Consider the following 16,360-nt stretch of genomic DNA (forward strand, 5'->3'; position numbering starts at 1 on the left):
AGATTGTCATACAGCACAACACAATATAGAACTATCGTTTTACTGCTCTATATAGAACAGGATACCCATTCCTATAGAACTACTGTAAAGTTTTCTGTTAGCACCAGCCCTGGAATGCCAGCTTGTACCCTTCTACCAGCCCTGGAATGCCAGCTTGTACCCTTCTATGTCCTTTAGGCATACCTACCAACTGTCCCGATTTTGACGGAATAGTCCCGTTTTTCACAGTCTGTCCCACTGTTCCATCCGCGGGTCGCAGTGTCCCGCGGTGGGGCAGTGTCCCGCGGGTCGCAGTGTCCCGCGGTGGGGCAGTGTCCCGCGGGTTGCAGAGTCCCGCGGGTCGCAGTGTCCCCCGACAGAGAGGGACAGGGGGCATATGGTCTTTACCTATTGCATACCATGTGCTTTATATACCATCTGCATTCTGCATAAAATAAATAAATGCATTTGACTATTAATGATTTTATAAGCAAAAAAGTCCTGAAATAAGGGAAATGAAGCTAGCCCTGTGTTTCTGACGTTTCGGCCTGGCCCCTGGGGCTAGCTTTGTGTGACCTTTCCTTTCCGCTTATTTTGAAATACAAATATTTTAATACTCATGTCTATTGTCTACTATTTACATTGTATTGTTTTGTCATTTAAATCAGGATGCTGTGCTGAAATGCTCTGCCGGGCACTGGAACATGAACGTAACCTGTGAGCTGCTGGATTGTGGACTCCCCCCTCCGTCCCTTGTGTTCCACGCCAGTTTCACCTGCCCTGATGGTACAGAAACAGGGAAAAGCTGCTTCTTCACCTGCCTCCCTCCTGCAAAATTCCAAGGTAAATACAGGTTGAGTATCCCATATCCAAATATTCCGAAATACGGAATATTCCGAAATACGGACTTTTATGAGTGAGACTGAGATACTGAAACCTTTGTTTTTTGATGGCTCATTGTACACAAACTTTGTTTAATACACAAAGTTATTAAAAATATTGTATTAAATGACCTTTAGGCCGTGTGTATAAGGTGTATATGAAACATAAATGAATTGTGTGAATGTACACACACTTTGTTTAATGCACAAAGTTATAAAAAATATTGGCTAAAATGACCTTCAGGCTGTGTGTATAAGGTGTATATGTAACATAAATTCATTCTGTGCTTAGATTTAGGTCCCATCACCATGATATCTCATTATGGTATGCAATTATTCCAAAATACGGAAAAATCCCATATCCAAAATACCTCTGGTCCCAAGCATTTTGGATAAGGGATACTCAACCTGTATATCAATTCCCAGGATACAGAAGCTGGCTAAGTATCAATAAAGGGCCTGTATACTGTACCTTACACTAAAGCTGCTCCTACATGCAGTCATCATATGAATTTGAGTTAAACTATTTAATTCTAAAATATCTTTTTATTGTACAATATCAACACTTGAGGAACAATCTTATGTCCTTATTTATCAATGAGTGATAAATTTCACTGTGAGTGATAAATTGCACCAGCCAATCAGCTCCTAACTTCCATGTCACAGGCTGGGTTTGAAAAATGACAGTTAGGAGCGGATTGGCTGGTGCAATTTATCACTCACAGTGAAATTTCTCTGACGTCCTAGTGGATGCTGGGAACTCTGTAAGGACCATGGGGGATAGCGGCTCCGCAGGAGACTGGGCACAACTAAGAAAGATTTAGGACTACCTGGTGTGCACTGGCTCCTCCCTCTATGCCCCTCCTCCAGACCTCAGTTAGAATTTTGTGCCCGGCCGAGCTGGATGCACACTAGGGGCTCTCCTGAGCTTCTAGAAAAGAAAGTATAAATTAGGTTTTTTATTTTCAGTGAGATCTGCTGGCAACAGACTCACTGCTACGAGGGACTGAGGGGAGAAGAAGCGAACCTACCTGCTTGCAGCTAGCTTGGGCTTCTTAGGCTACTGGACACCATTAGCTCCAGAGGGATTGAACACAGGCCCAGCCTCGGTCGTCCGGTCCCGGAATCGCGCCGCCGTCCCCCTTGCAGAGCCAGAAGCAAGAAGACGTTCCTGGAAATCGGCGGCAGAAGACTTCGGTCTTCATTAAGGTAGCGCACAGCACTGCAGCTGTGCGCCATTGCTCCCCATGCACACCACACACTCCGGTCACTGATGGGTGCAGGGCGCTGGGGGGGGGGGCGCCCTGGGCTGCAATAAGAGTACCTTACTTGGCAAATTACCACATAATATAGTCATTAAGACTATATATGTGTAAAATCCCCTGCCATAACTTTCCATAAAAAAGCGGGAGAAGTCCGCCGAAAAAGGGGCGGAGCTATCTCCCTCAGCACACTGGCGCCATTTTCCCTCACAGCTCCGCTGGAAGGACGCTCCCCAGGCTCTCCCCTGCAGTTTCCAGACTCCATAGGGTAAAAAAGAGAGGGGGGGCACTAAATTTAGGCGCAATCTGTGTAATATTAGCAGCTATAGGGGAAAAATCACTGTGTGTAGTGTGAATCCCTGCATTATATAGCGCTCTGGTGTGTGCTGGCATACTCTCTCTCTGTCTCCCCAAAGGACTTTGTGGGGTCCTGTCCTCAGTCAGAGCATTTCCTGTGTGTGTGCGGTGTGTCGGTACGGCTGTGTCGACATGTTTGATGAGGAGGCTTATGTGGAGGCGGAGCAGGAGCCGATAAATGTGATGTCACCCCCTGCGGGGTCGACACCTGAATGAACTAAAACAAAATCACCAAGTAGGCGCACGGTACCAGTGATGTTGATAAAAACACAATTTATTAACATAAAACCAATAACAAACTGATTAAAAGACACAACACTACACAGAGCATATAACTGAGGTATTATACCTTATAGTTCACACATAAAGTGTATAAATAAGTGAAAGGGACACTAATATGCAGGAGAACCCGTCTCTGTAAGATAGGGTTAATCTCTCACATTAATTCCATATCAGACAGTTTAAATGAAAAGGAAGTCCTGTAAACTGATGTAATTAGCGTTTGTGACCATAAAGGTGTCCAGATTTAAATAGTGTTTCCTTGGAGCAAAATAAACCAGCCGATTAATGTTACTCACTGAGACGTAATGATCTCTTGCTGTACGGGATAAATGGTTAAGAAACCGCTTGTTATCACCCTGTGCATGGGTGAGACATCCGTCAGCGGTATATTCAGATGAAAGCCACTTCTTTCTGTGCAGCACCAGTTGCCTGTATTAGATCACCATACAGATCCTCCAGCTTGCTGAGCGACGCCCGGCCGGGCAGGAGGTAACAATGTTCCAAATGCAAGGAGAGTTAGAGTGGAGTGATTGAATCACAGGCTGGATCATTCACCGGTAACTTGTAACAAACGGCTGAAAGTGATGGATGTCGTGCTCCGTGGGACACTTAATGGTCAAGTGTGGCCCTTACTTCTGTACCCTCAACGCGTTTCTCCGCACCTCAGGCGGCTTCTTCAAGAGGCAGAGAGGTACCGTGCGCCTACTTGGTGATTTTGTTTTAGTTGTTTCACTTTCAGGAGGCCGGCTACCTCCTTACCAAGTGGCTGCCATTACCAGTGCTATATTTGCACGACCCTGTTCAGCGCCTAAAAACCTTTTTTCTGTTCGACACCTGAATGGATGGACACGTGGAAGGAATTACGTGACAGTGTCAACTCCTTACATAAAAGGTTTGACGACATAACAGATGTGGGACAGCCGACTTCTCAGCTCGTGCCTGCCCAGGCGTCTCAAAAGCCATCAGAGGCTCTAAAACGCCCGCTACCTCAGATGGCAGACACAGATGTCGACACGGATACTGACTCCAGTGTCGACGATGATGAGACTAGTGTACATTCCAATAGAGCCACCCGTTACATGATTACGGCAATTAAAAATGTGTTGCACATTTCTGATATTACCCCAGGTACCACAAAAAAGGGTATTATGTTTGGGGAGAAAAAACTACCAGTGGTTTTTCCCCCTTCGGATGAATTAAATGAAGTATGTGAAGAAGCGTGGGCTTCCCCCTATAAGAAACTGGTAATTTCTAAAAAGTTACTAATGGCGTACCCTTTCCCGCCAGAGGATAGGTGACGTTGGGAGACATCCCCTAGGGTGGATAAAGCGCTCACACGCCTGTCAAAGAAGGTGGCACTACCGTCTCCGGACACGGCCGCCCTAAAGGAACCTGCTGATAGAAAGCAGGAGGCTATCCTGAAGTCTGTATATAAACACTCAGGAATTATACTGAGACCGGCTATTGCTTCAGCATGGATGTGCAGTGCTGCAGCTGCGTGGTCAGATTCCCTGTCGGAAAACATTGATACCCTAGACAGGGACACTATATTGCTAACCGTAGAGCATATTAAAGACGCTGTCTTATACATGAGAGATGCACAGAGGGATATTTGCCGGCTGGCATCTAAAATAAACGGAATGTCCATTTCTGCCAGGAGAGGATTGTGGACTCGGCAATGGACAGGAGATGCAGATTCTAAAAGGCACATGGAAGTTTTGCCTTACAAGGGTGAGGAGTTGTTTGGGGATGGTGTCTCGGACCTCGTTTCCACAGCAACAGCTGGGAAGTCAGCATTTTTACCCCATGTTCCCTCACAGCCAAAGAAAGCACCGTATTATCAGGTACAGTCCTTTCGGCCCCAGAAAGGCAAGCGGGTTAGAGGCGCGTCCTTTCTGCCCAGAGGCAGAGGTAGAGGGAAAAAGCTGCAACATACAGCCAGTTCCCAGGAACAAAAGTCCTCCCCCGCTTCCTCTAAGTCCACCGCATGACGCTGGGGCTCCACAGGCGAGGCCAGGTACGGTGGGGGCCCGTCTCAAGAACTTCAGCAACCAGTGGGCTCGTTCACAGGTGGATCCCTGGATTCTACAGGTAGTATCTCAGGGGTACAAGCTGGAATTCGAGACGTCTCCCCCTCGCCGTTTCCTCAAATCTGCCTTGCCGACAGCTCCCCCGGACAGGGAGGCAGTGCTGGAGGCGATTCACAAGCTGTATTCTCAGCAGGTGATAATCAAGGTACCCCTCCTTCAACAAGGACGGGGTTACTATTCCACAATGTTTGTGGTACCGAAACCGGACGGTTCGGTGAGACCCATTTAAAATTTAAAATCTTTGAACACTTATATAAGAAGGTTCAAGTTCAAGATGGAATCGCTCAGAGCGGTGATTGCAAGCCTGGACGAGGGGGATTACATGGTGTCACTGGACATCAAGGATGCTTACCTGCATGTCCCCATTTACCCTCCTCACCAGGAGTACCTCAGATTTGTGGTACAGGACTGTCATTACCAATTCCAGACGTTGCCGTTTGGTCTTTCCACGGCACCGAGGGTATTTACCAAGGTAATGGCCGAAATGATGATACTCCTTCGGAAAAAGGGAGTTTTAATTATCCCGTACTTGGATGATCTCCTTATAAAGGCGAGGTCCAGGGAACAGTTGTTGATCGGAGTAGCACTAGCTCGGGAAGTGCTACAACAGCACGGCTGGATCCTGAATATTCCAAAGTCGCAGCTGGTTCCTACAACGCGTCTACTGTTCCTGGGGATGGTTCTGGACACAGAACAGAAAAAAGTGTTTCTCCCGGAGGAGAAGGCCAAGGAGTTATCGTCTCTAGTCAGAGACCTCCTAAAACCAAAACAGGTGTCGGTGCACCACTGCACGCGAGTCCTGGGAAAGATGGTGGCTTCTTACGAAGCAATTCCATTCGGAAGGTTCCATGCAAGGATCTTTCAGTGGGATCTGTTGGACAAGTGGTCCGGGTCGCATCTTCAGATGCATCGGCTGATAACCCTGTCTCCAAGGGCCAGGGTGTCGCTACTGTGGTGGCTGCAGAGTGCTCATCTTCTAGAGGGCCGCAGATTCGGCATACAGGACTGGATCCTGGTGACCACGGATGCCAGCCTTCGAGGTTGGGGGGCAGTCACACAGGGAAGAAACTTCCAAGGGCTATGGACAAGTCAGGAGACTTCCCTACACATAAATATTCTGGAACTAAGGGCCATTTACAATGCCCTAAGTCAGGCAAGACCCCTGCTTCAACACCAGCCGGTGCTGATCCAGTCAGACAACATCACGGCGGTCGCCCATGTAAACCGTCAGGGCGGCACAAGAGGCAGGATGGCGATGGCAGAAGCCACAAGGATTCTCCGATGGGCGGAAAATCATGTGTTAGCACTGTCAGCAGTGTTCATTCCGGGAGTGGACAACTGGGAAGCAGACTTCCTCAGCAGGCACGACCTCCACCCGGGAGAGTGGGGACTTCATCCAGAAGTCTTCCAAATGATGGTACACCATTGAGAAAGGCCACAGGTGGACATGATGGCGTCCCGCCTCAACAAAAAGCTAAAAAGATATTGCGCCAGGTCAAGGGACCCTCAGGCGATAGCTGTGAACGCTCTAGTGACACCGTGGGTGTACCAGTCAGTTTATGTGTTCCCTCCTCTGCCTCTCATACCCAAGGTACTGAGAATAATAAGAAGGAGAGGAGTAAGAACTATACTTGTGGTTCCGGATTGGCCAAGAAGAGCTTAGTACCCAGAACTTCAAGAAATGGTCTCAGAGGACCCATGGCCTCTGCCGCTCAGACAGGACCTGCTGCAGCAGGGACCCTGTCTGTTCCAAGACTTACCGCGACTGCGTTTGACGGCATGGCGGTTGAACGCCGGATCCTGAAGGAAAAGGGCATTCCGGAGGAAGTCATCCCTACGCTGATTAAAGCTAGGAAGGAGGTGACCGCAAACCATTATCACCGCATATGGCGTAAATATGTTGCGTGGTGTGAGGCCAGAAGGGCCCCAACGGAGGAATTTCAGCTGGGTCGATTTCTGCACTTCCTACAGTCAGGGGTGACTATGGGCCTCAAATTAGGTTCCATTAAGGTCCAGATTTCGGCTCTGTCGATTTTCTTCCAAAAAGAACTGGCTTCACTGCCTGAAGTTCAGACGTTTGTTAAAGGAGTACTGCATATTCAGCCCCCTTTTGTGCCTCCAGTGGCACCTTGGGATCTCAACGTGGTGTTGGATTTCCTTAAGTCACATTGGTTTGAGCCACTTAAAACCGTGGAACTGAAATATCTCACGTGGAAAGTGGTCATGCTGTTTGCCTTGGCTTCGGCCAGGCGTGTGTCAGAATTGGCGGCTTTGTCATGTAAAAGCCCTTATCTGATTTTCCATATGGATAGGGCGGAATTGAGGACACGTCCCGAATTTCTTCCTAAGGTGGTATCAGCTTTTCATTTGAACCAACCTATTGTGGTGCCTGCGGCTACTAAGGACTTGGAGGATTCCAAGTTGCTGGACGTAGTCAGGGCCCTGAAAATCTATGTTTCCAGGACGGCTGGAGTCAGGAAAACTGACTCGCTATTTATCCTGTATGCGCCCAACAAGCTGGGTGCTCCTGCTTCAAAGCAGTCTATTGCTCGCTGGATCTGTAGTACAATTCAACTTGCACATTCTGCGGCTGGACTGCCGCATCCTAAATCTGTAAAAGCCCATTCCACGAGGAAAGTGGGCTCTTCTTGGGCGGCTGCCCGAGGGGTCTCGGCTTTACAACTTTGCCGAGCTGCTACTTGGTCGGGTTCAAACACGTTTGCTAAGTTCTACAAGTTTGATACCCTGGCTGAGGAGGACCTTGCTTTTGCTCATTCGGTGCTGCAGAGTCATCCGCACTCTCCCGCCCGTTTGGGAGCTTTGGTATAATCGGAGTTCCCAGCATCCACTAGGACGTCAGAGAAAATAAGAATTTACTCACCGGTAATTCTATTTCTCGTAGTCCGTAGTGGATGCTGGGCGCCCATCCCAAGTGCGGATTGTCTGCAATACTTGTATATAGTTATTGCCTAACTAAAGGGTTATTGTTTAGAGCCATCTGTTGAGAGGCTCAGTTATTTTTCATACTGTTAACTGGGTATAGTATCACGAGTTATACGGTGTGATTGGTGTGGCTGGTATGAGTCTTACCCGGGATTCCAAAATCCTTTCCTTATTTTGTCAGCTCTTCCGGGCACAGTATCCTAACTGAGGTCTGGAGGAGGGGCATAAAGGGAGGAGCCAGTGCACACCAGGTAGTCCTAAATCTTTCTTGGTTGTGCCCAGTCTCCTGCGGAGCCGCTATCCCCCATGGTCCTTACGGAGTTCCCAGCATCCACTACGGACTACGAGAAATAGAATTACCGGTGAGTAAATTCTTATTTTATCACTCATTGATAAATAAGGGCATTAATCTGAAACACTTGAGATTTCAAACATGCTCATTAAAAAAGATCCATAATTATGAATTTGTAGGATTCAGTTTACTGCCACACTCCCAGGATAACTGTCAAAATGACCAAACCTGGAAAATCTTATTTCTGAAATATCATTCGATGTTCATTCAGTGGCGAAGTTCACGGAGTTAAGCTTGTTTTACTACAGTGCGTGCGTGAAAATCCTTAAAAACGGTGCATGCGTCACATACAGTAGTAGCCCTCATTAAGATGTGTTTGGAGGAGCGATCGCTGCTGCTTACATAGAAGCAATAGCACTAATATGGTAGTGCTGCCCAGAGCCGCCATCAGAAATTCTGGGGCCCAGGACTCGCAAAATAGGCAGCCCCCCCCCCCTAAAAATCCCCCACATACATACATACATGCACACACACACTTACACACACACTTTACCTCTCCCACTCACTCTCCCTGTGGCACTGTCACAGTAGAGGGGAGAGGACGCTGCAAGGTTCTATTGAAAAGTCTCTGCCAAAATGGCCGCCGCCTCAGAGGAGACAGTTATTAAAGTAGTCTTTAATAACTGTCTCCACTGAGGCGGCGGCCATTTTGGGAGGGACGTTTACAATAGAAGCTTTTAGCATCCTCTCCCCCACCTTTGACAGTGCGAGAACTCGGTAATGAAAAGTGGTGGAGCATCGCGACGGCGGCATGAGTGGCCCGGGCCCTCTCCTCCTGTCAGAGTAGCCGGTAGAGATGAGCGGGTTCGGTTCCTCGGAATCCGAACCCGCCCGAACTTCATGTTTTTTTTCACGGGTCCGAGCGACTCGGATCTTCCCGCCTTGCTCGGTTAACCCGAGCGCGCCCGAACGTTATCATGACGCTGTCGGATTCTCGCGAAACTCGGATTCTATATAAGGAGCCGCGCGTCGCCGCCATTTTCACACGTGCATTGAGATTGATAGGGAGAGGACGTGGCTGGCGTCCTCTCCATTTAGATTAGGGTTGAGAGAGAGAGAGAGAGATTGACCTGAGGCTGTGATACTGTAGAAGAGAGTGCAGAGTTTAGTGACTGACGACCACAGTGACCACCAGACAGTGCAGTTGTTTGTTTTATTTAATATATCCGTTCTCTGCCTGAAAAAAACGATACACACAGTGACTCAGTCACATACCATATCTGTGTGCACTGCTCAGCCCAGTGTGCTGCATCAATGTATATATATATCTGACTGTGCTCAGCTCACACAGCTTATAATTGTGGGGGAGACTGGGGAGCACTGCAGTGCCAGTTATAGGTTATAGCAGGAGCCAGGAGTACATAATATTATACAGGTTGAGTATCCCATATCCATATATTCCGAAATACGGAGTATTCCGAAATACGGACTTTTTTGAGTGAGAGTGAGATAGTGAAACCTTTGTTTTTTGATGTCTCAATGTACACAAACTTTGTTTAATACACAAAGTTATTACAAATATTGTATTAAATGACCTTCAGGCTGTGTGCATAAGGTATATATGAAACATAAATGAATTGTGTGAATGTAGACACACTTTGTTTAATGCACAAAGTTATAAAAAATATCGGCTAAAATGACCTTCAGGCTGTGTGTTTAAGGTGTATATGTAACATAAATGCATTCTGTGCTTAGATTTAAGTCCCATCACCATGATATCTCATTATGGTATGCAATTATTCCAAAATACGGAAAAATCCCATATCCAAAATACCTCTGGTCCCAAGCATTTTGGATAAGGGAGACTCAACCTGTATTAAAATTAAACAGTGCACACTTTTGCTGCAGGAGTGCCACTGCCAGTGTGACTAGTGACCAGTGACCTGACCACCAGTATATATAATATTAGTAGTATACTATCTCTTTATCAACCAGTCTATATTAGCAGCAGACACAGTACAGTGCGGTAGTTCACGGCTGTGGCTACCTCTGTGTCGGCACTCGGCAGCCCGTCCATAATTGTATATACCACCTAACCGTGGTTTTTTTTTCTTTCTTTATACATACATACTAGTTACGAGTATACTATCTCTTTATCAACCAGTCTATATTAGCATCAGACACAGTACAGTGCGGTAGTTCACGGCTGTGGCTACCTCTGTGTCGGCACTCGGCAGCCCGTCCATAATTGTATATACCACCTAACCGTGGTTTTTTTTTTCTTTCTTTATACATACATACTAGTTACGAGTATACTATCTCTTTATCAACCAGTCTATATATTAGCAGCAGACACAGTACAGTGCGGTAGTTCACGGCTGTGGCTACCTCTGTGTCGGCACTCGTCAGCCCGTCCATAATTGTATATACCACCTAACCGTGGTTTTTTTTTCTTTCTTTATACATACATACTAGTTACGAGTATACTATCTCTTTATCAACCAGTCTATATTAGCAGCAGACACAGTACAGTGCGGTAGTTCACGGCTGTGGCTACCTCTGTGTCGGCACTCGGCAGCCCGTCCATAATTGTATATACCACCTAACCGTGGTTTTTTTTTCTTTCTTTATACATACATACTAGTTACGAGTATACTATCTCTTTATCAACCAGTCTATATATTAGCAGCAGACACAGTACAGTGCGGTAGTTCACGGCTGTGGCTACCTCTGTGTCGGCACTCGTCAGCCCGTCCATAATTGTATATACCACCTAACCGTGGTTTTTTTTTCTTTCTTTATACATACATACTAGTTACGAGTATACTATCTCTTTATCAACCAGTCTATATTAGCAGCAGACACAGTACAGTGCGGTAGTTCACGGCTGTGGCTACCTCTGTGTCGGCACTCGGCAGCCCGTCCATAATTGTATATACCACCTAACCGTGGTTTTTTTTTCTTTCTTTATACATACATACTAGTTACGAGTATACTATCTCTTTATCAACCAGTCTATATTAGCAGCAGACACAGTACAGTGCGGTAGTTCACGGCTGTGGCTACCTCTGTGTCGGCACTCGGCAGCCCGTCCATAATTGTATATACCACCTAACCGTGGTTACGATTACGGACATGTCGTCTACTGTCACTGCATATGATTCTCTCCCCATTGAAAGAATGGTGGAGGATTATATGAGTGACCGCATCCAAGTAGGCACGTCACACAGTCCGTACTTATACTGGCAGGAAAAAGAGGCAATTTGGAGGCCCTTGCACAAACTGGCTTTATTCTACCTAAGTTGCCCTCCCACAAGTGTGTACTCCGAAAGAGTGTTTAGTGCCGCCGCTCACCTTGTCAGCAATCGGCGTACGAGGTTACATCCAGAAAATGTGGAGAAGATGATGTTCATTAAAATGAATTATAATCAATTCCTCCGTGGAGACATTGACCAGCAGCAATTGCCTCCACAAAGTACACAGGGAGCTGAGATGGTGGATTCCAGTGGGGACGAATTGATAATCTGTGAGGAGGGGGATGTACACGGTGATATATCGGAGGATGATGATGAGGTGGACATCTTGCCTCTGTAGAGCCAGTTTGTGCAAGGAGAGATTAATTGCTTCTTTTTTGGTGGGGGTCCAAACCAACCCGTCATATCAGTCACAGTCGTGTGGCAGACCCTGTCACTGAAATGATGGGTTGGTTAAAGTGTGCATGTCCTGTTTATACAACATAAGGGTGGGTGGGAGGGCCCAAGGACAATTCCATCTTGCACCTCTTTTTTCTTTTCTTTTTCTTTGCGTCATGTGCTGTTTGGGGAGGGTTTTTTGGAAGGGACATCCTGCGTGACACTGCAGTGCCACTCCTAGATGGGCCCGGTGTTTGTGTCGGCCACTAGGGTCGCTTATCTTACTCACACAGCTACCTCATTGCGCCTCTTTTTTTCTTTGCGTCATGTGCTGTTTGGGGAGGGTTTTTTGGAAGGGACATCCTGCGTGACACTGCAGTGACACTCCTAGATGGGCCCGGTGTTTGTGTCGGCCACTAGGGTCGCTTATCTTACTCACACAGCTACCTCATTGCGCCTCTTTTTTTCTTTGCGTCATGTGCTGTTTGGGGAGAGTTTTTTGGAAGGGACATCCTGCGTGACACTGCAGTGCCACTCCTAGATGGGCCCGGTGTTTGTGTCGGCCACTAGGGTCGCTTATCTTACTCACACAGCGACCTCGGGGCAAATTTTAGGACTAAAAATAATATTGTGAGGTGTGAGGTATTCAGAATAGACTGAAAATGAGTGGAAATTATGGTTTTTGAGGTTAATAATACTTTGGGATCAAAATGACCGCCAAATTCTATGATTTAAGCTGTTTTTTAGGTTTTTTGGAAAAAAACACCCGAATCCAAAACACACCCGAATCCGACAAAAAAAATTCGGTGAGGTTTTGCCAAAACGCGGTCGAACCCAAAACACGGCCGCGGAACCGAACCCAAAACCAAAACACAAAACCCGAAAAATTTCCGGCGCTCATCTCTAGTAGCCGGGCCCGGGACATCTGTGCCCGCAGCACCCCCCTGATGGTGGGCCTGGTGCTGCCTCCTGCAGCATTACTGATCCCAACTGCGTCCTAGGACGCAGCATCAGATCATCTGCGACACCATGCTTGGCCTATGGGGTCACTCAAGCCGGCAGCCGTTTTTGCTACACAGAGACCAGGAAGTCTCCATCCTCTGATGGAAATCCTGGCCTCTTCCCTTCCCCACAATGCCGGCAACATGCCTCCATTTTAAGAAACGGAGGCCGTCGCCAACCTCAAAAGGCATCAAACTACCAATCACTGACAGTCTGATGCTATTCTGTGTTCACCGTCACAGACCTGTACTGCACATGTGCAGTATGGGTCTGGTACTTGCGCAAAATACTGAACATCAGTACTTTGCCTTATGCACCGATCTGAATGAGGGCCAGTGTGCATGCACGCAGGTGCTGGTATCAGAAATGTCTTGGAAAAGTGCAGAGCGTTCCTGGGCGGTGACTGAGAAGGTGGCTAAACATATTCATGGAGACTATCGTTCCTATGGGTGGGTTATGGGAGTGTCGCAGGCATGTGTTTGCATACACAGTCGCTTCATTGTTCACGTTGGAGGACATTACTCATGGTGGCACCTAAGACGCACCAGGCGATGCTAAAAGTGGGCAACGCCGTCCTTGAACAATCATACCCACTGATGCACATCAGAAATGAATCCGAATCTGTAGCGGAGAATAAGTCTCAGATGGGCCACTGCCAAAAGGCGCAGCCACGTCCACCTTTGAATCAGCCCCTGTTTGCAATGCATAGTGATAATTGTATTATCTCCTCTATACTCATCCATAAAAATTGTTACATACAGTACCTAGGCACTGTTTTCTTTAAATGCCAGTAACAATGTCAAATAATGACAGCAGTATGACATGGGAAAGTGCGGTCATTCCTATCCACTGTACGGATGGACTGTTCCATCTGGCACAATTTCAAAGGAGTATTTAGGGTTAGACGGTGGTAGAGAAAATGTCACCTTGTCATACCTCACTTCCAGCAGCAGAGCTCTCTATAGCTGATCCTTACATCATATAACCCAATGCCATAAATGCCAGCCTGCCCTAGTCCCATAGAGAGAAACCGCCAGAAAGTACAGGATCTCATGGGATGTGTGTGCTATCACGTTAGCAGTCAGTGCACTCTCTGTCACTCTCCTCTTGTACCTTAACACTGCTCTAAACTCTAGCATCAGTAGTTAATGGTAGTCCAGCAGCAGGTGGACCTGTAATGATCACAAGCATGCCTGTGTATACCACCTGCACACATGATGGCAATGTGCAGACTTCATGAAGCGGCAGAAGTTGGTCCCTAGTTTGTGTCTCACTGCTCAGCACATAGGGTATTACTTTGTGGAGGCCCAATTTTATTGGGAAGTGCAAAGGCAATATCTGACTCTCTCCATATAATTTGTGAGGGTTTAGAGACTGTTGTGGAGGGTGTCTTTTTTTTAGTCTGGGAGGCCTCTCCTCTGGGTAGAGGTTGTGCTGGTACTTTCTGTCTACCCAGCAGTCATTGTCTAGTTTCACCATATCTCCCAGCATGCTCCGATGTGATTTCCTGTTTCTTTAGAATTTACTACCCAGTAGGACTACATCTCCCGGCATGCTCCTCTGGCTCACTCTGTTTTGCTGGCCCTGAGAAACGCACAGGTCCCTAGTCATGTTTCAGTGGGGTTTTAAAAGGGAACAGGGGCTGGGGGAAGAGGTGTGTCAGTTTTTCCAAATCCTGTCTTGCTAGAAGCTCCCAGAAGCTGTGTGTGTGTTTAGCAGCAGGAACTGTTTATGCTAGCAGAACCTGGCCAGCAGGTATTCTGAAGGCACTGGGAGGTTCACTGGTGTATCCATGTTTAAGCTGCAGATGACGGCATAGTTGCTGGGAACCCACCATGTTGGTAAAGCATATTGACTGAGCAACCAGGACCCTGCAGAGTTTGCTGGAGATGTGATTTATTTATTTTTAAACAGCAGTACCAGGACTCTGGTTGCAGACCCATTTCACAGCATGTGGATGGTACTTGCACTGTCATTGCAAAAAAACATTTGATTGCTGTTTAAAAAAAATCTTTCCAGTAATAGAAGAGACAGTAATTAACAGTAACAGAAATAAAAATGACTGCATGTTATGACAGTGTATTATTCTATGTGCTAATCACTTACATTTCAGTAAAACAATGGCAATTTGACTTTCAAAACATGTATTTTAGACCCCCGGAGTGCTTGTGTTTTAATGATCACAGAGATCACTGCAATTTGTGTGACATTATCCTCTAGGATAATTTTCAGTATCTTAAAGGGCCACTAAATACTCATTTATATTAATTTGATGTAATCTACACATTTAAGTATACTTACAGTACATGCCTGCCTCTTCTACAGTAAATCAATGCAGACCAGGGGTAACTGTAGCTGCCTTGACCATTATGCACACTTCTGTACTTTTAAAAAAAATTGCTATTCTGCGTTCACCTGTGTAAGCTTCCATTAACCTTTTCCGGTGCATCTATTTGAAGAAAAAAAACACTTTGTAAGAAATGTATATTTTTATTTTAGTGCATTTTAGTTTACATTTGTTCAGCCGCTGTTGATAATGATAAAGTACCCTCGGCCTCAACCTGACTGTTCATACCACAGGGCCTGGCTTTAGATTCTGTATTGGAGCTGTTATACTGTACTTTGAACACGTGTTTGAAGTACATCTCATTCTGAATATGAACTCTATTATCCAAGTCATTTTTGGAATGGGCTGAACAACACATGAAAGGTAAAAATTTAGTCCATCTGCCTCCAGTACCAATCCCAAAATTCCACCCAGGACTGGCAACAGAAATCTTGGGGCCTGGTACACTCATGTTTTTGAGGCCCCCTATCCCTCCCCGGTATATACAGGCTCGTTGCCCATTGGTTCAACCACCCTGTTTCTCCAGCCTCACTCCTCACTTGCATCGTTCCAGCCTCATCTGTGTCTCTCCAACACCATCCTTGTCTTTTCAGCCTCATTCCCCACACCGTGCCCGTCAGCCTCATTCCCAACCCTGTGTATCCTAGTTTCAGCCTCTCCCTTAGTCTCTCAGACTGAGTGTATCTTTTAGCCTCCCTCTCAGTTTCTCAGCTTCCCTGTGTCTCTCATTCTTTCTCTCCCTATCATGTCTTTCAGCCCCATCATCCTCTGTCTCTCCAGCACATACCCTTATGTTTTTCCTACCCCCATGTCACTTCATCTCTAGGCTTTTAAACCCCCACCAGACCTGTGTCTCCCCAGCCCAGGCTTACCTCCCGCTGCATGCTGATTATGCTGCTCCATCTTTACGGGCTCCCCTGCTGTGCAGCTGCATGATGTTACATATGCTGTGTCGGCATAAAACAAGCTTTATTGTTCCACCCGAGGCCGCTGGCAGTTGGCTGGGCTCCCTCTCTGTCTGTCTGTCTGTTCCCTGATGAATGCAGCGTGGCACAGGGAAGAGAGACACAGGTACTGGTCTCCTGAGATTTCTGAGAGTTTAGGGCCTCCCGGAATCGGGGAACCTGGTACTGCTGCCCTCTTCGTCCCCCCCAGTCACTGGGCCTGGTTCCACCACATGCATCTTGGACAAGACACTGTCCACAAAATGTTCCCACAAGTATTCAGATCCACACTTACCATAAAATGCCCGCAAACCCAAATGTAGTCTAAAACTCCCCAACATAGCACTCA

The 16,360-nt window shown here is 46.8% G+C and overlaps 1 protein-coding gene across 4 annotated transcripts in view; it reads left to right on the top strand.

Annotated features, from left to right (window-relative positions):
• The window catches only part of PAPPA2 (pappalysin 2), a 560,359-nt gene that overhangs the window by 416,557 nt on the left and 127,442 nt on the right, over positions 1-16,360 (top strand). For all 4 annotated transcript variants that reach the window (XM_063939706.1, XM_063939705.1, XM_063939704.1 and 1 more), the window contains one exon: positions 648-822. In XM_063939706.1, the coding sequence (XP_063795776.1) occupies positions 648-822 (175 nt within the window). The remainder of the gene's footprint in view (positions 1-647; positions 823-16,360) is intronic.

This window comes from Pseudophryne corroboree, chromosome 9, assembly GCF_028390025.1.
Source record: "Pseudophryne corroboree isolate aPseCor3 chromosome 9, aPseCor3.hap2, whole genome shotgun sequence".
Classification (NCBI taxonomy): Eukaryota; Metazoa; Chordata; class Amphibia; order Anura; family Myobatrachidae; genus Pseudophryne; species Pseudophryne corroboree.